We start from the raw sequence: 24,630 nt of genomic DNA, 5'->3' as shown, positions 1-24,630 counted from the left end.
TCTTTCACTGTTGTACAATTTTTTAAAGAAAACTCGGAAAAATAAACAGATTTGATTACATTTATTCGTTTTCAAATAGTCTATACATGAAAGTTAAACACCATCACTGCCATCTAGCATAAAGGTGTTAATAGGGAAATACTGATAAATTAGGTTAAGTTAGGTTAGAATAGATTAGCTAGATGGCTCTTGTGTGTTTGTCTATAAACGATTTTCAAGACTTGGTGAATAGACCCAAATATTGAAAAATGTGATTGAAAAACTGGGAATACAAGGAAATAAGTGAAGATAAAGGTTTTTCTAGTGCAAAATATGCTAACTGGGATTATTTTGTATATTATGAAATAAGAATTATTTTCTCAACATGCTACATTATGTGGTGGACTGCTCATATATTTAAACTTGGGTCTTTACTCAGGCAACAGTAAGCCGTTGCCTTTGATGACTTCAAGTACAGAGCTCAAACTAAGCTCTTTTGGTGTCAGAAAGCTTTCAAATGTTACAATATTGTAAATTACTTCCGTGTGACAAATCTAAGCTAGAATTATGAGAAAGAAAGTGAAGTCTCAAATTCTTCATTGTAAGATGCAGAATCTTAATGGAATGCTTGAAATATGGTTAGGAACGTGATTAAAACGTGGAAAGAAAAGACACGAACAAAACAAAATAAAAAGAATATGTGAAGTAACGACATACTGCTATGCCATCTATTGTAAAAATCGATTTTTATTAAAGTGATCGTTAAAAAGTAAATCATTTGTAAAAGAAACGAAGTCATTGCTGATAACTAAACATTGGAGTGAAGAGAGTCAATTCTGTATACTCCATCATCCCCCTCACAACAACTAAACATAGAGCGTGTTCCAGGTGAAAAATCAAGTAACTAGAGAAGTTACTTAAATTTTACATTCACCAGGAAAGCTTTTGAAGTGACTAAGGTCTTATTAAGATAGAAAAAAATATTACGACCAAGATTTTGATAACATGTGCTTTAGACTCATTTGGTCTGAATTTAGAATAACTTCCTGTGCATAAGTCCTTGTAAATATTTTACAAGCTAAAGCCACTGACCAGTAGAGGATACTCTTAGAATATTTTGGAACTGATGTTGAAATCAAAAAATTTAGATACACTCTAGGGGTGTATGAATAGGATATTCTAGTTGCATGTTTAAACTTCTTTGGCTTGGGTATAGTTTGAATAATGTAACCTCTTGCCAAGATAGCAAAAAGTAGCTAAATTAGAATTTTTCCACAATTGTTTTTTCTGCATTGTTTCCTGATTGATTAAGCTAGGCTAACCTATAGGCCCATCTTAAAATTGACCTATGTTGTTCACAAAAAGAAAAGTAGAATGTTGCTTAAATAACTTAATGCCAAATTCATAATGGAAAGGTAGCCTATTAATTTTGCAATAAATCTGTGGGCATTAACCTAGATTGGGTTTAAATATCCTGTTTCTATATTAATTTCAGTGCATTAGTGTCTGATATAGCATACAGTAGAGTTGATTATTGAAACTCTTTTGAGCAGACCTATCACTTCCTGACATTCAGTTGAACTATTAAGGTTATAATTTTAGACTAGGCTAGTTAAAATTTCCAAATGATGGCCTTTTCACTAGGCTATCTTGAAAAGTAATTGAGCTTACTAAATGATTTTTAGTTATGGATCTGTATCGAATGAGAGGGAATTCCCCTACATTTGGCAAAATACTTTGGGAATTTTCATTGAAATATATATATTTTGGTATATCCATCAAGGAACCCCCCTTGCCAGATTTTCAAAATATATTCCCTTCCTCCTCCCATTCACAGTTTTGTGAATTAGCATAGCAGAAAGACTTTGGTTTTGTCCTGGATTTTCTTTTATTTTATACTTGACTGATTTCAGCTTATTCATAGAAAATTGTAAGGGTTTCATGTCTTCAATTTTATGGAATTTTTGTTTTTTAGTTTGCAGAATTTTATAGTATTTGCTTATGAATAGGTTAAACTTGTATCCAATCAAAGGTATAAGCATATAAAAAATGCCAATTTTACATGAAAATTAAACATGTTTTCTTGGGCATTAATTTGTGAACTTGGGACATTTTGTTGTTAGGGCAATATGATTTTCAGAAACTTGCTTAATAACTAAATCAGGCTCATATTTAGGCCCATGTCCTAAACTTAACAAGAGAAATAAATAGAAACTTGCAGGTAGTATTTAATTTAAAGTAAAGTGGATGACATATTTTTGAAATATTCAGTTCACCAAGTTTAACCTTTATAAAAGCAGAGTAGTCACAACACAGGTTTCAGTTTACAGTATTTGCTTCTAAGTAAATCTAGGCTTTCTTTGAGACCACAGTCCAAGATAAAATGATTTATTCAAAGCCCAATAAAGGAACAAAATTTTACAGCCTCCATCAAATATTCCAAGATTCATGAAAAATATAGCATAGAGATGGGTGCATAAAAATTCAATGACTGATTTAGGATTTTTCTGTGAAGTGAAATTTCTCTCTTCTGATGGCTGTTCAAACACTGCTGTCTTTTGATAGGTAGAAAACAAAAATAACTGGACATATAGACTTTGTATGCATTCCTTTCATCTCAAATACTTGATACTCTTCTAAACACTCACTATTATTAAAACAGACATCTTACAAAATCCTAAAATATGGACAATTTTAGATTTTACAATTACACAGTTTTTTTTTCAAATCCTCATACAATGAACTCTGCCAGTGGTACATCAGAAATGGCACAACGTTATTTAGTTCTACAGTTGCTTATTGATGAAATAATGGATACTGATATAGGATCAGATGAAAATGAAGAATTGATGGTGGTAAGTTGTAATATAATATTCAATTCAATCTTGCAAGTTATTCTTTTTCTAGAAACAATCTTGTATATTCAGGTATGGACAAAGTTCCAAAGCTGCCAATAGCACAATTAAACAGAATTCCAAAAGCTGCTGACACTTTAGCAGCAACTGCCAAATAGCATTACTACTTAGCTACCCCATTTTCTCTATTGTGGGGTATATTATAAATGAATGTTGGAGTGGAGACAAGTATTATGTTGACTAATAATTTTTAATTTTTTATATTACATAGAAACAATTTTTTAGGACTGAGAAAAAAGGATTCTGATTTTATTTAAAAATACATTATTTTGTTTTGCTAGAAAGTCATTTATTCTTTTAACCTGCAATTATGATGTTATTCATCATCTTGTATACAAAGATGTCATCTTGTATACAGTCATTGTGAGTCTTTATTTTGATGTGTGTATTTGAAGAAAAAGTTTACCATACATATAGACTGACTAACCTAATAGGAACATTTTGACTAAATACCTGACAGCCTGTACAACCAACAAGTCTCTTTTTGCTTCCTGGCTTTTGGCTATGGTCTGTTTTATGCTTTCTATTTAGCTAATTTTGTTTTGCTGGTTAAGTAGCAGAAATATTCTTCATTTGACTATGTTTTTGACTTTAGGCTATTTTATGGTTTTCATTTAGTTATTTTCTTTTTTCCCAAGAAAGAATGGTGGTTAAATAGCAGAAATATTCATATAGGCTACATCACCTATCACTGTCTTTGTAGAATAAACTTCTAATTTCTTGGAATTAATTTCTTCAGGTTTGGCATTAATAAATTTACTCATAGATGACAATGGCCTCCAAAATTACAGTTTCGAAAATTCCATAAAGGATTTTGCCAAGTTTCATGCTATTTGATATGTTAATTCCAAAAATGGCTCCAATTTTTCCCATAATGTCAGGATTCTCTTGAAAAATACATATTATTTTTTTGCAAAACCCAATTTGGAAAAGAATGATGTCTCCCAATTTCTTGTGTACTATCTGGTAACATTAGTTTCACACACAGCCAATAATTTGCAATTTCTTTTTATTACATAGAAACAGTTTTTTAGGACTGAAAAGTTTCTGATAAGAATAAATTTGTCAATTTGGTAATTTACTGGTACCTTTCACATACCATCACATTCCCCCCCCCCAACATTTTGCTCATTGGTGCCCTTGTCCCCTTGCCTCCCCCAAGGTTTTGCTGTAGATACACCCCTGTAAGAGCTATCTAATTAGAGCAAGGAAATTATCAAAATAAAAAAAAGAAACATTGGGATGAAGAGTAGGGTGTTGAGGATGGGATATCTCCCTTATATTTGGAACATTTTCTAAGTGTTACTGCATAATTTTAGTTGAAAAAAAAGGTTTTAATTTAACCACTGAAATGCTGAATAAATTCTCAGGGAAACAAATTGACATGTTGCTGATTAGAATAACCAGTAGCTTATTTTTCTCTACCCTGAGCCCAAGTAATTCCAAATCATGATTTTTGTAATATTCGTTCATGTAATAGAAGTTTTTTGTATTTTATTCAAAATTTGTAAAAAAAAAACTGTGCAAAATATTCTTTTATTACAAATTTTGTCATCGAATTTCGCCAAAACTTAAAGTTAACCTGAGCAAGAAACTGATCAGAAATGCGGAAATTGATATATGGATTATTGAATATCAAAAGTAAAAATATCGATATATTGTTGAAACAAATTATTGCCCAACACTATTATATTGACATTTGAAATAACAGAAATAGTACTTCTCCATATTTTCAGACAAGATGACTGATGCCAAATACTTCAGAACCACCAAAAAAGGTGAGATTTTTGAGCTTAAATCAGAGCTGAATAGTGACAAGAAAGAAAAGAAGAGAGAAGCAGTCAAGAAAGTAATAGCTTCAATGACAGTTGGCAAAGATGTCTCAGCATTGTTTCCAGATGTTGTTAATTAGTATGCAGACTGATAATTTAGAATTGAAAAAATTGGTCTACTTGTATTTGATGAATTATGCAAAAAGCCAACCTGATATGGCAATTATGGCTGTCAATACATTTGTCAAGGTAAGACAGCTTAATTATATTTCTGAATGGAAGCATTAGGTCTAAATTATAAAAAAAAGTTTAGCAGTAAGGAGATGAAATGGGGATTAGCCATATTATTCTATTCCAAAAGAGGAAGGGATAGCCGCCATTTGTTTCCAGAAAAATTTTCATTGATAGGCTCAAATTCTAATATTTCGTAGGTTTCAATTCTTCTTCTCTGGTCTCTTTGATTGCATTGAAAAAAAAAAAATCATTGTTTGGAGTAAAAATGGAAAATTTGTAATTGATCTTAGATGATTGACAAGGACTTGGGTTTGATTGAATCTCAGATAGCACTTTTGTTTTGATTGGTGGGCTTCAACTTGTGTCTTCATTGCTATTGTACTAAAAATCCTATTGAAGAAGCAAGGGACATGCTCTGCTAGCTCTTCTATATTTATAGTCTAGATAAGGAAGAAACACTTTGATTAAGACCCAGACATTGGTAGGCTCATGGAGTGTTTTTCTTAGCTAAGGTGGGTGAGAGCGCTGATTCTGGTAATCTGGTACACCACACGGGACAAAGCCTTTGTGGGTGCAAAAGATAATGGTGATAAGATGCTCGGTATGCTGCCTAGTTGGCCAAGGAAGATGAATTAGGTACATCCCCAGGTGTAGAGAAAGGGAGAGGGAAGAGGTGGAGTGACTTTTAAGTCATGTATAAATAGGGACAACCCTTGTTAAAGCAAGGGTCTGGTTTGAAATTCCTTCTATTTTTGTTTATTGTTTTTGTTTATGCTTAAGACTGGCATTGACTGTGAACTTGAATTGGTCACCTCAATAATCACTCCAATATATCCTAATCAAGGATATGTATTTTTTATCCAGCCACTTTGTGTGGAATGGGTGGTTCTAGAAACTTAGAAGAATCCTTGTTTGGTTACTGAAAGACTTACTTCCCCTTATAAGGGCCAGCACCCTTAGGGAGGTCTACTGAGCCTTTTTGTTCCCAGACTCCCCTCTCCTGTAACCAAATGTGGAATTGGATCAAAATTTGCATATGGTTGTTTTGGTCAGAATAGTCAAGAAGCCTAATAAAATGATTCTGAGGATGGCATGATGCACGCAGTACCTGGGTCATGGGCATCTAGATATTTCATTTTTCACAGGGTGGTTTTAGGAGAAAAAGGCACGTGTCCTTGGTTTTGGCTTTACAGTAAGACTGAAACCTTAGGTACTATTCTTTGGTCCAAGGGAGTTTATATTTGTCTGTGGGAGGGAAAAGAGTTTCAGGGGACCTGAAAAAGCCTAGCCTCTTTTATTTCTGATGGGTTATAAATGTATATCTATAAGTCTTTAGCTAAGGAAACTGATGCACAAGCTCAGTTTTGGCTGGGTACACAGGCTCCTTAAAAATAGGCTCTTATTACTTGTACTTTATCAGAGATAACGCTACAGTTTTGCCTGTAGTAAAGGCCATGGTCCATAAGGTCAGAGACCACACTATAGCAGTGCCTATAGTAAAGGCCATGAGGCTTGAATATTTTATATTTGTTCCCAGAGGCACTGTATATAGAAGGGGTGGTCGTATTAACTTCGGAGGGGCTTTTTCGATTGGAATTTCTAGATCTTTTTTAAGAGTCAAAAGTGATTGTGGGGTACATAGCCCCCCGGTCCTCTTTTCCCCAAATGCATCCAACAAAATATTGAGATAGTCATTTTATTCAGGGTAGTCCAAAGATCATATAACAGTGCCTCCAGGGTTGAAACCACCCTCCCCCCTGATCCCAGGGGAAAAGGCTGTAAGTTATGCCCCAGGGCATATTAAGGTTTTATGTAAGGGACGGCTGTATAAACTTTAGAGGAAGGTTATTTGATTGGAAATTGACATTCTTCCGATGCGTTATCTATGATATCATATCTCCCGGTGGCCTAAAAAATTAATGACCTAAGATTGGAGGCAAAGAAGATACGTTGTATACAAGTAGCAAATTTGCCAGAATTTTTTATTTCTATTGCCGAAAAAGTATGCTAAAAAGATGCAGTTAATAAAAAAAATTTGGAAGCATGCATGCGTTATACACTACAACTTATCTATTAGCCATGGATTAAAACAGTTTTTTGGATAGTTGGCCGCAGTAGGCACTGGATTTCTAGTACTGAAATTAATCTATGAGGAGTTTTCTAGCTGCTTTGAGTCACCAATTGGGAAGCTTAATTTTTTTTTTTTTTGTATTTGGAATCATTAACATTTTCACTTTGGAATTAATTCCTATTCTTTTACTTTTACCATTTCAGAAACCATTTTTAATACCCTCTTGGATAGTTTGCAACAGTCTCAATATGTTTTTTTTTGTCATCAATCAATCAATTAATTTATTCAACCAATAAATTCAGAACAAAACACTTCAAATAGACTCCCTCTAAGGGTCCATGGCCAGGAGAAAACAGGGGAGGAGTAATTTTAAATCATTTCCCTTGGGAAAGCAACAGTTGAAGTGTGTTTAGATACAAGAAAGAAAACAATAATTTTGAATTTTTTTTCTATTAAAGACAACTTAGGTAGGGTATTTTCAAGGAAAGCAACAGTTTTTAATGGGTGACAGACCGTGTTCCCTGTTTGTGTGAACTCGTCATCGTATATTTTTCTGTTCATAATACTATTCAATTTTTTAGGATTGTGAAGACCCAAATCCTTTGATCAGAGCACTTGCTGTTCGAACCATGGGCTGTATTCGAGTTGATAAAATTACTGAATACCTTTGCGAGCCCTTAAGGAAGTGTTTGAAAGATGAAGACCCATATGTGAGAAAAACTACAGCTGTCTGTGTTGCAAAACTGCATGACATCTTAGCAACATTAGTTGAAGACCAAGGATTCTTAGATCAGCTGAAAGAGTTGCTCTCGGACTCTAACTCTATGGTATTTGTCATGTTTTTGCTGATTTATCTGTTCTTTTTTGTTTTTTTTTTAAATTTTATTTTCTTGATGCCATGGTACAGCAACAGGATCGCATCGGAGACTCCCTCCCCGCCCGCTTTGGAATTTGAAAGTATTGTAGAAATATAAATATTTTCCTGAGTATATGACATATATAAAAATGCGGTTACAGTGGTTAACTCACTCCCCCCGCCCAAAGTGTGGTTGACGCCTGCCCAAACGGTATCCTGGCAATATTTCTCCCACTAAACATATTTAAAAAAAACTTGTTACCTGTTCAAAACTTGTGATGAAATCTTGCTTGTTTTGTCTTGAAAACTTGGTGCAGCTCTACAGCCATTTGTTTTCTTGATCTTTGTTTTTGAACATGGGCTGTATTTTTCTGTGTTCGTCCTAAATGCTGAAAACTTGAACATTAGATAACGTTCGCACTAATTATTATCTTTGTTTTACATAGCCCCCTATTTTACATAGGGGCACGGGTTCAATCCCAGTTGTGACCAGTTATTTATTTTGGGACGGGGGTCAGTGGCGTGACTCTGTAACGCCAGAGTCGACCCAGCTCTAAATGGGTACATGGAGAAATCTAAGGAAGTTAAGTAGGAAGGGTGTGTGAAAGCATAGGATTGTTGGCCCTCAGCCCTCCATTACACTTCCTCGCTGAAGGGCCATGAAACGGATATCAGCACCGCCAGTTTGGATCTTAAGGGTCTAGTTCTGTCTTATTTACTTACTTACATAGCCCCCAATAGCAGTGTGTGACAACTGATGAAACGTATGTTGTTGTTTTTTAAAGAGAGATATTTCCTTTCTCTCTTCTGAGAAAATATCTTGTTCCAAATTAGAGAGGAAGGTAGTAAATAAAAGGAATGAAATAGTGAGTGAATAGGAACATTATTATAACATAAAATAAAGACAACTGCAAGGTCCGCACAAAGATATGTTGATTTTTTTTTTGCTTTAACTTGTTTTGAGTGTCACGTTTTTTTGCTGGACAAACTTTTGCAACAATGGAACAGAGCCTTAAACTAGACAATTCAGTTCAATTTATTTCCAAAACGGGCAGCGGACAAGCCAAATATTCGTTTTGAAACATATATATATATATATATACAATCTAATGTCAACACTTTTAAAATAATTTTTAATAATTCTAACTATCCTCTTAAAATCAGTACACAATAACTGACTAGTCAAAATATAATAAAATATAACGAATGAACTAAAGCAGCGGACAAGCCAAATAATCGTGTTAGTTGTCAAAACAGAAATACATGTACAATCCATAGTCAACACTTTTGAAATAATTTGAAATAAATCCAATCGTCCACTTAAAATCAGTGCACAATAACTGACTAGTGAAAATGTAATATAACTAGCGAACTACAGCTGTAGCTGTTCTTGCTTACTAACAGTAACATTAAAAGACTTTACAAATGAGGGAGCAAAGCTTTTCCAAACATCTGTTTCGAGACACATTGATTGGCTGTATACAAGGTACAGAGAAGAGGCCAATGTGCCGCCTCATCCAATGTGCTGACTAACAATAGTAGATACGTCACCATGCAGTTTTTTTTCTATCTCTTTAGTCACCTGTCTTCACTAAATTGTGGCCTCAATAGTTTCTTATGTTTATTTTTGATATTGAGTGTTAATTCGCTGCTGTTGCCATTTTTTTTGGAACATCCCATTTTGAAAACTTTCAATTGATAGTTTTCAATTGAAAAATTGCTAAACACTTAAAATGCTCTTTAATATTTGGATAAGAAGCGGACATATAATTCATATTCTTAGAAGGATTTTAGTGTTAAGGTTATTCGTCAAAACAAAAAGGCAGAGAGTTTTCTTCAACTTTAGCCCACTGACTGCTTCAATTTTCGGCAAGGGTTTAGCCCAATTTCATTGTCACTATGTGTTTTTTTTATTGCTGTATAATACAGATATACACTCGTTACTAAAGGACAGTCTTGAGATGAAGTATGAAAGCTGAAAATTTGGTAAATAAAATAACCATGAAAGATCTAAGGCCAGAAGGACTAACTATGACCAAATCAAATGTAAAAAAGTGGGGAGAGTTCAACACAAGAACTGGAGTGCGTATTCCCTAATCAAGAATATATTCTGTTTAAGAAACTAGCCGTTAAAAATCAAACATCACATTTTATGTTATTTAGACCTTGTTGAACGACAGGTATGAAAAAAGTGTAGCTTATGCTCATTTGTGAGGAGCACCAAAGAATGTTTCGTTCCAATCTATCAAGCACAAAATCATGATTTTCCTTGCCCTTCACCCAAAAAAATTCCTGTTAATCTCAGCTTGGTTCCACTGCCGTGAGACAAAACATGGTACACTTACCAAATCTTAAGTTTGCTCTATTTTAATACATTTTTGTTTGTTTAATAAGCTCGCGAGCCTTAAGTGAGTCTCAAGCTCGTATAGCTTTGTAATGTTAGTAATTCTGGAGAAAACTGATTTATAGCAAACCTATTTCCTTGTATATATAATGCGTCAAAGCTGTGAAACCAAGTAGATTATTGGTTTGAGTCTGACGGTTTTTTTTTCAGTTGCTAAAAAGTTAAATATTTAGAACGTATTCCTTTTTGGGTAAAAGTTGTGGTTTTTGCGAAAAAAAAATACATTAGACCGTTATAATTATGCAGATGGATAAAAATTTCTTGAGAAATGGGAAGGGGGTCATTTTCTCTTCGTAAATGAATATTTCTGAAGTTGTTGTTTTGCTTGATCCACCCTATTTTGTATCATGGCTTGGGGTCTGTTTGAAACTTCCAGTGACAGATGTTTTTACTGTTGGAGGGGGGGGGGGGCAAGACAACTTGAGAGTTTTCTGTCACAGGAGGGAGCAAAACAGTTTTTCTCCGATCCTTACAAAAGAGTGTATGCTACGGTTTTTTGTTTTCGCTTTTCTGATCTGACAGGATTTTCTGCTAGGTCACTAAATATACGGTAAAACGGCCTTAAATATATAATTTGTGGCATGGCTACAATATTATGAATTTTTGCAAAAATAAGGTCCTATTCAAAGGGAATTGTGAACTTACAGTCGTACCAAAGGAACAATGGGTTTTAATTTCAATCTTTTCCAACATTAGTATCTTAGCTTTCTCATACTCTTTTTCTAGTTGGGGGACCAGCGCGTGTGAACTTGTTACCAGGTGTTAATGCAGTACCATTCAAATCAATAGATTTGTTATAAATTATTTTCGTATATATAGTCCGTGTCTTTTGTCTTACGACAACTCGTGTCTAGAATTCGTTGAAAATCAAACATCATATTTTACGTTATTTAGTGAAAGTCTAATTTCACGATAATTTTGATAAATGTCTTGGAAACATTTTTCAACTCCATTAGAGGTCTTACTAACATAAAAACTTCATCTGCGTAACGCATTATCGTAAATTAGTACCCTTATACATACAACCTGAAGGCAGTTGGGAGTGAGCTGTGGTATTGAATTAATGCACAAAATGAGTGAAGTAATTGCATGCTGTTTGAACCCAACGTGAATTGGTATTTCTTCAGAAAGTAAATCATTTCAAGGAATGCGCATTGTAGCTTTTGTTTGGTACTACATTTAAACAATGGGCCAACTAAATCTGGGGACACTCCACCGTTCAAAAGTGTATCTATTGCTAGGGGATGCCAAGACGAATCAGGTACTTTACTGTCGTTATACGTTTAAAGGGCAAGGCTCCCATCTGGCTCATCTGCATTTCAAACATATTAAAGCAGAAACACATCGGCGCTTAGGATGGCGTCAAAACTGATAAGGAGTCCGACAAGTAGCGTAAATGTTTAATCATATGCAGTTCAAATACCTTAGCAAATGCAGAAAAAAAAGATTAATTGGTTGGTGTGACAAACATACATGTGTATCCTTGTTTTTTTGGGATTGGGGAAGTAAGGCCTAAACTAAAAGGATTCAGAACCAACACCACTGCATAAAATCATTTGGCAAAGCAGCATAATGTGATAAATTAGCTACACAGACCCATTAATGAAAGCTGTTGTGTGTATACAATCTCTTTAAACCGTATGCAGAGCTCGCTTGCCTTCTTGCTTCAGTTATAAAAGGCAAGACAATATAGGTGATTGTTTTCACATTAGTGACTAGCTGGGAAATATGGGAGCTTGTCGATTATTTGATTTAAGGTTGCCATCTGACAAAAAACAAAAACTTCAAATTATCCTGAACTAACCAAGACATGTTGAAATTTTAGCATTTTGCTTACAAGAGCCCAAACGGAATGACTTAAACAAGAGAGCCAAAAATCTAAAATTCAAAAGTGTAAGCAATCAGGGAGTGCAACACTGTTCAGAGGCTGAAAGGATTTTTCTGGAGGAATGTTGAAAATAACAACAAAAAGAGGGAAGAGGAAGCCTTATGGAAGATTGTGCCTTTGAGACATCCCCTTCCCTTATATGCAAGTTTGCTCTATCGTGCTGGATATCAGAAAAGGTCTTGAAATTGTGCTGCAGTAGCAATTTGTCTTCCCTCAGGTTAATTTGATATTTGTAAAAATGTATGTTTTTACAGGTTGTTGCAAATGCAGTGGCTCCTATATCCGAGATCAATGAGGCGAGCAGCACTGGTGCGCCATTGGTTGAGATGAACACCCAAATCATCAATAAACTTCTCCCTGCTCTAAACGAATGCACTGAGTGGGGCCAAGTATTCATTTTAGATGCTATTGCTACATATACACCAAAAGATGAAAGAGAAGCTCAGAGGTAACTTGAACCTTAAACGGGGTTTTCCATGTTGCACCGTATGGTGCACCGAAATGTTTAATCTCATTCTATAATTGAAACTAGGTACCCTTAAGCAGTGTCATTTCATTATAAGATGTAAATTAAATAATTGCGATTATCTTTGGCGAAGACAAGCTTCTACGCCAAGACAAAAATCTTATTATTGGAATTATCGAGGCATTAGTCTGGTCTCTGTAGGTAGCAAATTACTTAGTAATATGATACTTTATGGACTGAGAGATGATGTAGACAAAGTTTTAAGAGAAGAACAGTGCTGTTTTATAAAAGGTAGAAGATATGTCGACCAAATTTTTACTCTTGGCTAATAATTGAGAACTGCCTTAGTTGTCAAACACCTTTGGTCCCCAGTTTTTATGGCACTTGGTATTAATCAAGGTACATATAGCGATCGCAAATTCTGTCAGTCTGTCTGTCTGTCTGTCGGTCTGTCTGTCCCGGTTTTGCTACTTTAGGCACTTCCAGGTAAGCTAGGACGATGAAGTTTTACAGGCGTATCAGGGACTGGACCAGCTTAAATTAGAAATAGTCGTTTTCCCGATTTGACGATCTGGGGGGGGGAGTGAGGGGCCGATTAATTTGGAAAAACAGAAAAAATGAAGTATTTTTAACTTACGAACAGGGGATGGGATCTTAATGAAATTTGATGTTTGGAAGGATATTGTGTCTCAGAGCTCTTATTTTAAATTCCGACCAGATCTGGTAACATTGGGGAGAGTTGGAAGGGGGGAACATAAAATCTTGGAAAACGATTAGAGTGGAGGCATCGGGATGAAACTTGGTGGGAAAAATAAGCAGAAGTCCTAGATACGTGATTGATATAACCGGAACGAATCTGTTCTGTTTGGAGGAGTTGGGGGGGGGGAGGGTTTAATTCTGAAAAAATTAGAAAAAATGAGGTATTTTTAACTTACGAAGGATTGATCGGATCTTAATGAAATTTGAAGTTTGGAAGAATATCGTGTCTCAGAGCTCTTATTATAAATCCCGACTGGATCCGCTGACATTGGGAGGAATTGAGGGGGGGAACCTAAAATCTTGGAAAACGCTTAGAGTGGAGGGATCGGGATGAAACTTCATGGGAAAAATAAGAACGAGTCCTAGATACGTGATTGACATAACTGGAACGGATCCGCTCTCTTCGGGGGAGTTGGGGGAGGGGGAGGGTTAATTCTGAAAAATTGGAAAAAAGAGGTATTTTTAACTTACGAAGGAGTGATCGGATCTTAATGAAATTTGATGTTTGGAAGGATATCATGTCTCAGAGGCCTTGTTTTAAATCCCGACCGGATCCGGTGAAGGGGAAGTTGGGGGGGGGGCCTAAAATCTTGGAAAACGCTTAGAGTGGAGGGATCGGGATGAAACTTGGTAGGAAAAATAAGTACTATTCCTAAATACGGGAGTGACATAACCGGAACGGATATGCTCTCTTTGGGGGAGTTGGAGGGAGGGTTAATTCTAAAAAGATAGAAAAAATGAGGTATTTTTAACTTACGAAAGAGTGATCGTATCTTAATGAAATTTCATATTTAGAAGGACCTCGAAACTCAGATCTCTAAATCCCGACCGGATCCAGTGTCAATAGGGGGGGGGGGGATCTTGGAAAACGTTTAAAGCGGAGAGATCAGGATGAAACTTGGTGGAAAGAATAAGAACAAGTCCAAGATAGGTGACTGACATAACCGGACCGGATCCGATCTCTTTGGTGGAGTTGGGGGGGGGGGGAGTAATTTTGAAAAATTAGAAAAAATGAGGTATTTGTAACTTACGAACGCGTGATCACATCTTAATCAAATTTGATATCTACAAGGATCTTGTGCTTTAGAGCTCTTGTTTTAAATCCCGGCCAGATCCGGTGACATTGATGGGAGTTGGAGGGGGAAACTGGAAATCTTGGAAAACGTGAAAAACGAGATATCTTACGAATGGGTGATCGGATCTTAATGAATTTTGATATTTAGAAGGACTCCGTGACTCAGAGCTCTTATTTTAAATCCCTACCGGTATTAAGCCTCTGATTTTCCTTTTAAAGCAATCTATTGATTCTTAGAATTTTGCTAGAGCTCATACCATATGAGTTCTTGGCTCTTGGCTCTTCCGACCTCGTCACAAGTGCCATATGAGCTCTTAGCTCTTGTTTTTAGATTATGAGCAAGCTTTTGATTCTGTTGATAGGAGAGCTTTAGCAAAGGTCTTATCCTTATATGGTATACTAGACAAATACATGAAAGCGATTAGTGCTCTGTACGAGAATAATACTGCTGCGGTTAAGATAGGAAATGAGGTTAACAGCTGGTTTTGTATTAAATCAGGAGTTAAGCAGGGTTGTGCTCTATCCCCCTTTATATGGATCATTTTGATTTACTTTGTCTTAAGGAGTATAGTAAATGCAATGGGAGACCACGGAATCAAATGCGGAGGAAAAACTCTCCTGGACTTAGATTATGTTGATGATCTAAGCTTCCTAGATGAAAGTGAGAGCAAAATGAATGAACATTTAGAGGTTTTGCTTGTTCAGGGTGCTAGAATAGCTTCGAAAATTAATTTTAAGAAGAATAAGTCACTAAGGCTTGAAATAAGTGAACATGAAAAGATGACGTTGGGTAACGAAAAGATTGGTCAGGTGGGCAGCTTCATTTACCTTGGTAGTAAAATTAGCAAAGGAGGTGGGAGGTGGGAGCAATATTCTAATCTAAAACCAAGATTAGAATATTGGAAGGTACGGTGATGACAGTGGTCAAATATTGCTGTGAAGCATGGGCGCTCCGAAACGTGGATGATGATTTACTAGATGTTTTCCAGAGAAATGGCCTAAGGATTGTTCTGGGTACCCGGCTGACTAATCGTCTTTCCAACAATAGGCTGTATGAAAAGTGTGTTTCAATCCTGCTTTCTAGGGCTATAATGAAAGAAAGATTGAGATGTTTAGGGCACGCTCTGCGGATGAAGGATGACAGATTGCCGAAGATTGTCCCTTTCGGCTATCTGTCTAGGGCTAAACGGAAAGCAGGTCGTCGCTGTTTGGGGTGGGAAGATGTCATAAAGAAAGATCTAAAGGAAACGGGAACTTCTTGGGAGGATGTAAAGAGGGAGGCTCTGAATAGATTGGGATGGAGGAGGTAGCTTTGTTGGCCTCAGGTGGCTTGGTGCTGTGGTAAGTTGTTAATAGTAGTAGAAGTAGTAGTTCTGATCAAGAAACGATGAGGTGAGTTTTGGCCGTTATTGGGGGGAATGGGGATGGAGGAGGTCTACAATCATACAGTACAATCATAAGGAGATTCAAGTGTGAAGATACACCCAGTTTGCCAAGGGAAATAGTCGTAGACTAAAGCATGATAGACAAAATTTGGAAATTGGAATGTTTTTGACTTGATTTGCTCTAGGCCAGTTGTCTGATATTGGTATTTTCTGTGGAAGGTTGCTCAGAAAGTGAAATACATCTTGAAACTGCTGAGACTCAATTGGAATTTTATACTCAGGGTTCTACGCCCGAAAAAAACTTTTCATAAAAAATATTAATGACCTTTACAGCCTAGGCGCGCTAGCTGGCTTTAAAGAATACATTTTAGGGATATTCAAATTTTGAGTCCTCCTGGCCGAATGGTTAGTGCTCCGGACTTGAAACCCAGAGGTCAGTGGTTTGAGTCCTGGCGTTGCTGCTTATTTGATTTAAGACGGAGTCAATGGTGTGACTCTATAAGCTCAGCCGGAGTCAACCCAGCTCTAAATGGGTACCTAAAGAAATCTGAGGAAAAAAAAACGGGATGTCGGATGTTGCCCCCAATCACACATTGCACTCTCGACCAAAGGCATCGAATCAGGAGATTGGTATCCTGCGCAGCACAGACTATTGGCCAGGCATGCGAAAAAAGTTTTTTTTACGTTTTTATACCCAAATTTTTAATCTTAGAAGCCTGCTAAGGCCTTGATAAAAAAAAAAAAAAAAAAAAAATAGAAGTCCCAAATTTATGTAAAGGTCTATTTGACCTAAGCTATGTGCCCATCGGACTTTTGGATCGCTTTTGCACCAAGTCTAAACACTGCTCGTTTTTCAATCAAGTTTCGACTCGGCTCGTTTTTACTTTGATTCATGACTTGCCAATTTTGCGAAAAGTCAGGACAGCTCATATCAAGTCAGTCCACAGCTTGAACTTAGCTCATATTTACCCTGATTATACATTAATTTACAGGGTAAATATACTGATATTTACCCTGATTATCGAGATAGTACATTTGTTTTTGTGTTTGTCATTTTCTAGTATAACTAATTTTACTTTGTTCTGAATCATGATTTGGCTTGTTTTATACCTAGTCAGGACTTCTTATGATATTGAGAATTCTCGCATGACCCTGTTTTAAACATGGTGCAATATGCCTACCTTTTTGCTAAAAAGCTGGTGTTGAGGAGGGATGCAGGCTGCAGAGATCACAGAACCAATTTTTACTTACAATCTACATTAAATCGCACAGATTATATTGTATGCGTTCTTGTTTTGGCTATTTGAATATACCCATATGTCCTACTAAGTTATTTCAGTGAAGAGCGGGTCAATTGCTTATCTTACGGCTGTTACCCTTGTGGCTGCAGAGGCTGCATGTCCCTCTCCAAAGACAGATTCTGAACTTTTTGGTTTTCAGAGTGATCTTACAACCAAAGTGTCTGAACGAAAAAGGGCAAAGAAGGAGGACAGGTTGCCCTCCGATGACTTTAGGTCCTTCAAAAGTGTAGTAGAAATTTCTATTTTTATACGAAGGAGTATCCTCTCAAGTTTCTACGGTCATCTCTTGGCCTGTTTTGGCTATGACGTAAAATGCGGTCGGCAAGGATGTTACAAGTTTCTGCAATTTCCAAAAACTGTTTTGCGTATGCCCTCAACTAGCTTGTCGTGTAATCCAGAACACGTATGCCGCCAGTTGAGAACTCGTGGTAGGCATTGAAAACGGCCGGGTCCGTTATTTGTTTTTATGTATCGTTATGTTTTATTTATCGTTATTTGTTTTTATTTGTTTAAATGTCCAACCTTGAAAGTTGATATGAATGCATGTGCCTACTTGTTATATTAATGTTTTTGTATTTAAGTATTTCAAACTAAACATGATAGTTGGCATACTTGAGTTTTAGGAGAAATAGTCTGAATCCCGTGAAAAGTGCATCTAATTTAATGTATTTTTTCGTTAGCGAGAAATATCTCCATTAATGCTCAAAAAAGAAAATACAAAACTTTTGTAAAACCCCTAAAGCTACTGCTCTTTTTAAGGGGTTGTTCCTGGTAATAAGAAAGTAAAAATTAAAAACCAAAGAAACATACGTCATGGTCACCTCAAACCACGCCAGCACACTTCAAAGCCCCGAAGTACATTTATTTTCGCAACTGAAAATACACCTGCATAAAAAAAGCTCACAACCTTATATTTTCTTCTTCTTCTAAGTTCAAACAATCCAAATTAGCATCTCAGCTCAATTAACATTAATTCAACGAATTCTAAACAAAAACTAATGATAATAATAATAATAATAATAATAATAATTTCGAATTAATTAATTATCAAATTCGAGACTCATAACTAGATAGAACATTTTGATTTACTAATCGTTTGAAAGACTAAAAATCTTCTATAATCATCAAGCACCAAGGACAGTGAAAATGAAATCTGGTTGAACTGTTTAAGTGAAAAATTTTTAGTCATTTATATATTAAAAAATTAGGAAATTTTTTAAAATGAAAATTACTTCCATATGCTGTTATGCAGTTTTTGATAATAATAGGTTCCAACTTAAAAATGAGAAACATGGGCGAAAATCAGCAAAAAATAAGCTAAACTCTAATGGCTGTAAGTATTTTCCGATGAGGTGGCCTTCCTTCAAAGGTCCTAGTTACGTTTGGGATTCAACAGACTGTTAATATTTGATTTTACAAACGAAAGCCGTCCTCGAATTAAACTAATTACTTTTGCTTTTATTTTTTCGACTCAACGTGGCAACATTGACGAAAATGTAGATCTGCCGTAAATATTTACAATCTTATAAAAACCAAAACATATATCTTAGAAAATCTCAATTTTCAGATGCGAATAGACCTAGATGGTCCGAGGGAGTAAGCAATATTTTATTTTGATGACATTGGTGCTGTGAAGGCAGGTCCAGCCGTATTCATCAATTTTTTTTTGTATTGTGTATAATTGAAAAAGATGATCAGGTTGACATTATCTTGGGGACAACTAAATCACTACAAGAATATGTAACATGATGTTGCAATGACGATGCTTTGTTAAATAATCCTTCAAAACATCCAGCTACTCCAATTTGGGGAAATTGGTGAACATAAAATTTGGGGAAATATAGATTGGTGAACATACAAAAGAGTATTTAGTTTCCTAAGCTGGTATTAATTTTCTTGTAACACCTCCTAATTGATTCATCTAGTGACCAAACCGTCAGAAATTGAGCAGTATTAGTTGAATTGCCCTTATCTGCTTTACTAAAGGTGAAAATATTTTAAGCCAAATGCTTCTACAATGCAGAATATATGGATTTCAATAAAGAAAAGTGAAGAAGTCGCAAAACTTATCAGTGAAAAATGAAACGCTTTAGCTTATGTATTACACCGATATTGCTAGCTATTTCTGCTTAGAATGTACGAACGCTCCTTAATTGTAGCAATGATAGATGGTAATAAGCTTACCTAAGCTTTAATAGATAATTAGATAATTTTAGATAATTTTAGAAAAACTTTAGATAATTCATATCTAAAAAGAAGAAATAACAACGAGTAAGAATTAATTGCGCTCTAAAAAACAAAAGCAAACTTGCTTTACATTCATAAGTACCTTCGGTAGACCTTACACCTGCATATTTTGTTCACCTTCGGGTCCAAGTCTCCACCTTCCATAGTTTTGTAATTTGTAGGATCTATAATTTTTAGTGTCTCATATTCTCCTTACAGCTTGTTAATTGCTTATAAATTTTCGAATTTGTTTCCTAAATCCTTGCGTATATGCCTCTGACAGAACGTCCTAAATATAGCCTGGAATAACGCATAACAAGTAATGCCACTAGTCTGAACGAAATATTTTTATACCGGGTTCTTTGATAATATCATTTTCATTAGTTTTTTTTTTGTGCTTATTTAATGTCGAATAGTATAAGGGTGTAAAAATGGTGGGACTTTCTGAAATTTTGGTGCTTAACCTATTTTTTTAGACCTGGATTTGGTGGAATCAATGACTACGAAAAAGTAGATGAAAGTCCAAAAATTCTGTTTTGTGGACTCTAATCTACTTTTTTTTTGGTTTTGCACCAATGACATCTGAGTGGAGGTCTTAGCCGAAATAATTTGAATTTTTTCCTTGTTTCACTAGCTGTAAATTCCTTAGTTTCTCAGTTTTCATGTATTTTTTTTTACTTAGAATTTGCGCTCGTTAAGAAGGACTTGCGTGTTGATACCTTTCCTGTTTTTCTCATGTTCAGATGCTGATTTCTCAAATCCTTGACTGGCTGTAAAAATTCAGTTATCGTTAAAACATGTTGAATGACAGCAATCACTAACCGAACCTACGTATTCACAGCTCAACCAGTATTTTTGAAAGGATCTATGCTGGATTATTTTGTTATTGTAATGTAAGCTCGGGATTGGATCTTAGAATAGAAAGAAATCTCTCTAATTAAGCCTGAGTAGACCAAATTTGATAAAAACACATGAAAATTTTTTGTTGGATTAGTATTCAAGCACTGGGCGCACTATTAACTTTATACAGTCACAAGGATATTTCCTAAAGACAATTATTTATTTAAAAAAGAAAGGTAGAATGTGTTTTTTATTAAACGTTATATACTTTTTTACGATTTTTTTTTTTTTTTTTTTTTTTTTTTTTTTTTTTTTTTTTTTTTTTTTTTTACCGAAGGCAAGACTTATAAATTTTGAAAAACTGTACTCTACCACTTATAGCGAAAGAAATTGACAATTTGTTGGATTAATGTTCACACTTTGTATTCAACCCCAAAAAAACTCATGTCCTCAATATAAAAATGAATATCAAGCAATCAATCAATCAATATCTTTATTGCCCAAAAAAATGCACAAGGGTTCAATATGGAGTAGATGACACGACAAAAAAGAAAGAAAAAACAGAAGAAGACACTCACAAAGAAATATAAATATATACTGCATAGAATAGATTCAAATATTGGCACTAACATAGCAGGACGGAGGCTGTATGTCCTAGATTAGAAAAATAGCGACCACGACGCTGCTCAGCCACGGTTTGTGGCTCAGTTAACCCGTAGCCTAACACTAATCTGTTGTTTCTAGCCCATAGGTGTATACACAAGAGAAATTTCACGAAACAAAAATATATGGATTTATTAGTCTTCTTATCAGTAGCCGTAAACGTATTCCAAAATGGAGCCAATGCTAGGATATGAGGCATTGCAAAGTCGTTGTACACACGGACGAGAAAACGTCTGTGCTTTTCTAAGTTTCTTACTTAGATGAGAGATAAAGAGAACCCTTGTCGTTTTTACACTATCACATATCTGGAGACCGAGATAATTAATACAAGCAGATAACTGAACAACACTCTGATTTCCTAACTGTACGCATCCAACATCACCGACGGATTTGCCGAAAGCAAGGAAATCGCTCTTCGATGCATTAAAGTTAAGACCAATTTCGGCATATTCCCTACTAAGCACAGAAAAATTCTCCTCCACAGACGATACAGTTCTACTTAAACTCAGGATGTCTTCATCGTAATTGAATATGGAAAGGTCCAAAACAAAACTAATTCTAACCTTTTTCTAGGGTGCTACTACACTATTATTATACAATGGTGGCGAAGTTACCCCACCCTTGCGGATTCCTTTCCAAACTCGAATTACGGCTTTACTCATTACGTAACCATGACGAGTAGGTACTTTCACGACAACGCATAATTTCGCGTACAGATTTTTAAATACCCTCACAAATGGACGATTGAGAACTCGCTGCTGCGCACTATACAGTAAATGGGAATGCACACTAGATTCAAAAGCACGAGGAACATCATGAGCCGCAAGGACGAGAAACTCGCCACTATTCTCTATATCCATCAGAACGTTGGCAAGTATATAATGCACGTGTTCCTCACTATAGCCTTCCTTAAATCCAAACTGGTTGTCCGGAGTTGAACAAGCCTTATTTTCGTCCTTAATCATTGTAACTCCAGCAATTTACATAGAACAGAAGAAATTGTTATTGGTCTATAGGAACAATATTGCTGGCTATCTATCTTTTTTTGGAACAGGTATCAATGTACCAACACAAAAAGAATCAGGGACAGTACCAGGATTAAAGTGATAGGGTAAAGTAAATATAGATACTGCAGCAGCTTATCACTTGCATGTATCAATGAAAACCACATAATTGATCATAACCACGTGAAAACTTTTTTCGAAGGTGAATGATAGCGCTATAAATATCAGAGGTCGTGACTGAAGCAAATATCTGGTTCAGTATCAACTAGACTATCCACTAGTAGTGATTCATAGTCCGTTTCTAACACTGGATGAGGTGGAGAAAATTTGCTGGTGAAATAGTTGATCCAGTCACTCTCACTTGAAAGCGCTGAAGCGACTCCTTTTGACTTTTCCCCCAATGAATCTCCAGATTACAGTTGGGTTAGTTGCGAGACGCTCGCTCCTGCAGTCAAACAAACTAGGGAAACAAATTACTAAAATACAGTAAAAGCTGGAAAACAAAGAATAAAGGAGACAAAGACCAAAAAAAGATAAAGAACTAAAAAAGGAAAACCAAAATCAAGAGACTGTATACTTCCTTATCTTACAATTGTGTGCAATCACAAAAGTTCGGAAGTCAAAAGGTAACGGAACTAAATGAGTCAAGATTGGTGTAAGCTGTGATTTCATATTTAAAATGGTTCTTTTCATTTACCGTCTATGCTTAAAAACAAACAAAAGTGAAATCTTTACCTTGTAACTTAATCCCAAAATGTTTGCTGCTAAAAAGTATTCAGATTTAACTTTTTTATTCTTTTTATTTATTTGTTTTTTAAATCCAATTACCATCGTCTAACGTCAGCCTTTTTTTAGGGCACCCTTCTGTCATAGGAGGCGCTTTCTACAATGGAACCAAAATTACAATAAAATGAAGAAACAATTTTTTCAATTCCTCTGAAATATCTGTTTACCATAAATGCCCTTCATCCTTTTGCTTCTTTACATCCAAATGCTTTAAGTTCCCCAAATGAACGCCTTCCTTTTTGGTCTGTTATGGGCTCTTAGGTGAATTTAAAGAATTATGTTTTTTCTTTGAGGCCTATCGTAAATGGGCTTGATTGCAACTCTCAGTTGACTAATAAGATTTTTTTTAATGTCTGAAGCTTGTACAAGCTTTCTCAACTGCTCTGGTATTCTTTATTTTGCGATTGCCATTTTCCCCTGAAAATTAACTGGAATCAGATCAAATTTTCCCCGAAAAGGTATAGCAATTCAGCTCCAATAGGTCATAGACCGTAACTGCGTATTTTTGGTAGGTGTTTTGTGTCCAAAAATCCTTTATTTTAGAAGTTTTAATGTACGATACTCCGTTCAAAACTATGAAAAAACAAGGAATTTTATAAACTCAAGCTCTGAATAAAATTCAGTATCTTCCCCTGAATTGAAAATAATCTAGAGAGGACTCCTGAAATTTTAAAGCAAGAAATTTCAGGTATCTTCACGTTTTTTAGTTTTTATACCAAGAGCAGGAAAATGACGGAAACATTAGGTTTTCAACTAAGGAAACAATTCTTAATCAATTTGTTTATTTTTTTTCTTGGGAGATCTACTTTTTCTTTTTCCAGGTTCAATACGTAGCCCTGCGGAACATTAACATAATAGTTCAAAAAGACCCTAGTCTTCGTTCGCAGATATATCTCCCAAGAATTTTTTTCAAGTGCGAAAATAATTCCTGGGCCTTGGCTATTCTGCTTTTTGTATCTTCGCTATATCCACCATCTTTACATACAATTCTACCGAAGCAAGGGAAGCCATCCACCTGATCGACTTTCTCGTTACCTATCATCTGCTCTTTGCCCTCACTAAATACTAGCCCAAATGATTTGTTCTTCTCTGAGTAGTGTAATTATCTGTTACTAGACTGTCCCTTTTTTCCAACCGTCTAGAGCTAAACAGAAAATAAGTCGTCCATGGTTGAGGTGGCAAGATTCCGTAACGAGAGATCTAAGGTAAATGGGAAGTTTTTCGGAGGGTGTAAAGAGGGAGGCTTTGAATAGATTAGGATAGAGGAGCGTGCGTTGCCGTACCCAGGTGGCTGGGGGGCTGTGGTGTGTTGTTAGTTGTGGTAGTAGTGACTATTTAAAATCAAGAATTGTTCCTGGTTATGACTGAAAAGGGTTTTTTTCTTTGAAATTCTGAAGACATGCATAAGTATTTGAGTAGTTAATGGACTACAAAGTCTTGTAGCCATTCATTCATAGGATTGTTCAGCTGTGGTAATAATGAGATACTTAAACACTGCTTCTTGTAGCAAACGCTTTGGAGAGCAGGAAAAGAGTGGCTTACCTTGTCTTCAAATCACCAAAACATTATCAACTATTAGACATACAAGAAATTCTATTTTTTTTTGTTAGGGAAAGTCTGAAAAAAACATACAAAATAAAACGGAACGTATAAAATAATGAATGAATGACTCGGATAAAATCGAAAAATAATATTTTTATTCTGGAGGAAGAGGTGGCTTTTGCTAAGCCCCCTCTCCTCCCACATATTTTTGTGCTTCTCAAATTTGTTATTTGTCCATTATAATTGATTTTCTTTTTATGACACTGAATAGTAATCGAGTCTTAACCAATTATATTTGAAATTTGAAATTTGTCATAGTTTGCAACTGTAAAAAGGTGTGGCTAAGGAATGCAGCTAAGAATTTAATAATATCTCGAGTATTCACTTGCAGAATTTCCCATTGTTTGAAGAAAAAATTCGAAACTATTTGATAATAGGATTATACACCTTATATACTTCTTTTT

General features: G+C 35.5%; 1 protein-coding gene across 1 annotated transcript; it reads left to right on the top strand.

The window, feature by feature from the left end:
* The first annotated feature begins 712 nt into the window (after window positions 1–712).
* On the top strand, window positions 713–23,499 carry LOC136039187 (AP-1 complex subunit beta-1-like). The gene is given in 6 exon segments (XM_065722709.1): window positions 713–867; window positions 4,631–4,803; window positions 4,805–4,915; window positions 7,553–7,798; window positions 12,374–12,567; window positions 23,446–23,499. Coding segments are annotated over 5 exon segments (732 nt in total). The 5' UTR covers window positions 713–867; window positions 4,631–4,635; the 3' UTR covers window positions 23,459–23,499.
* Window positions 23,500–24,630: the final 1,131 nt, after the last annotated feature.

The sequence above is a fragment of the Artemia franciscana genome, chromosome 19 (genome assembly GCF_032884065.1).
Source record: "Artemia franciscana chromosome 19, ASM3288406v1, whole genome shotgun sequence".
In the NCBI taxonomy this organism is placed as follows: Eukaryota; Metazoa; Arthropoda; class Branchiopoda; order Anostraca; family Artemiidae; genus Artemia; species Artemia franciscana.
This window is presented reverse-complemented; position numbering and strand designations above follow the sequence as displayed.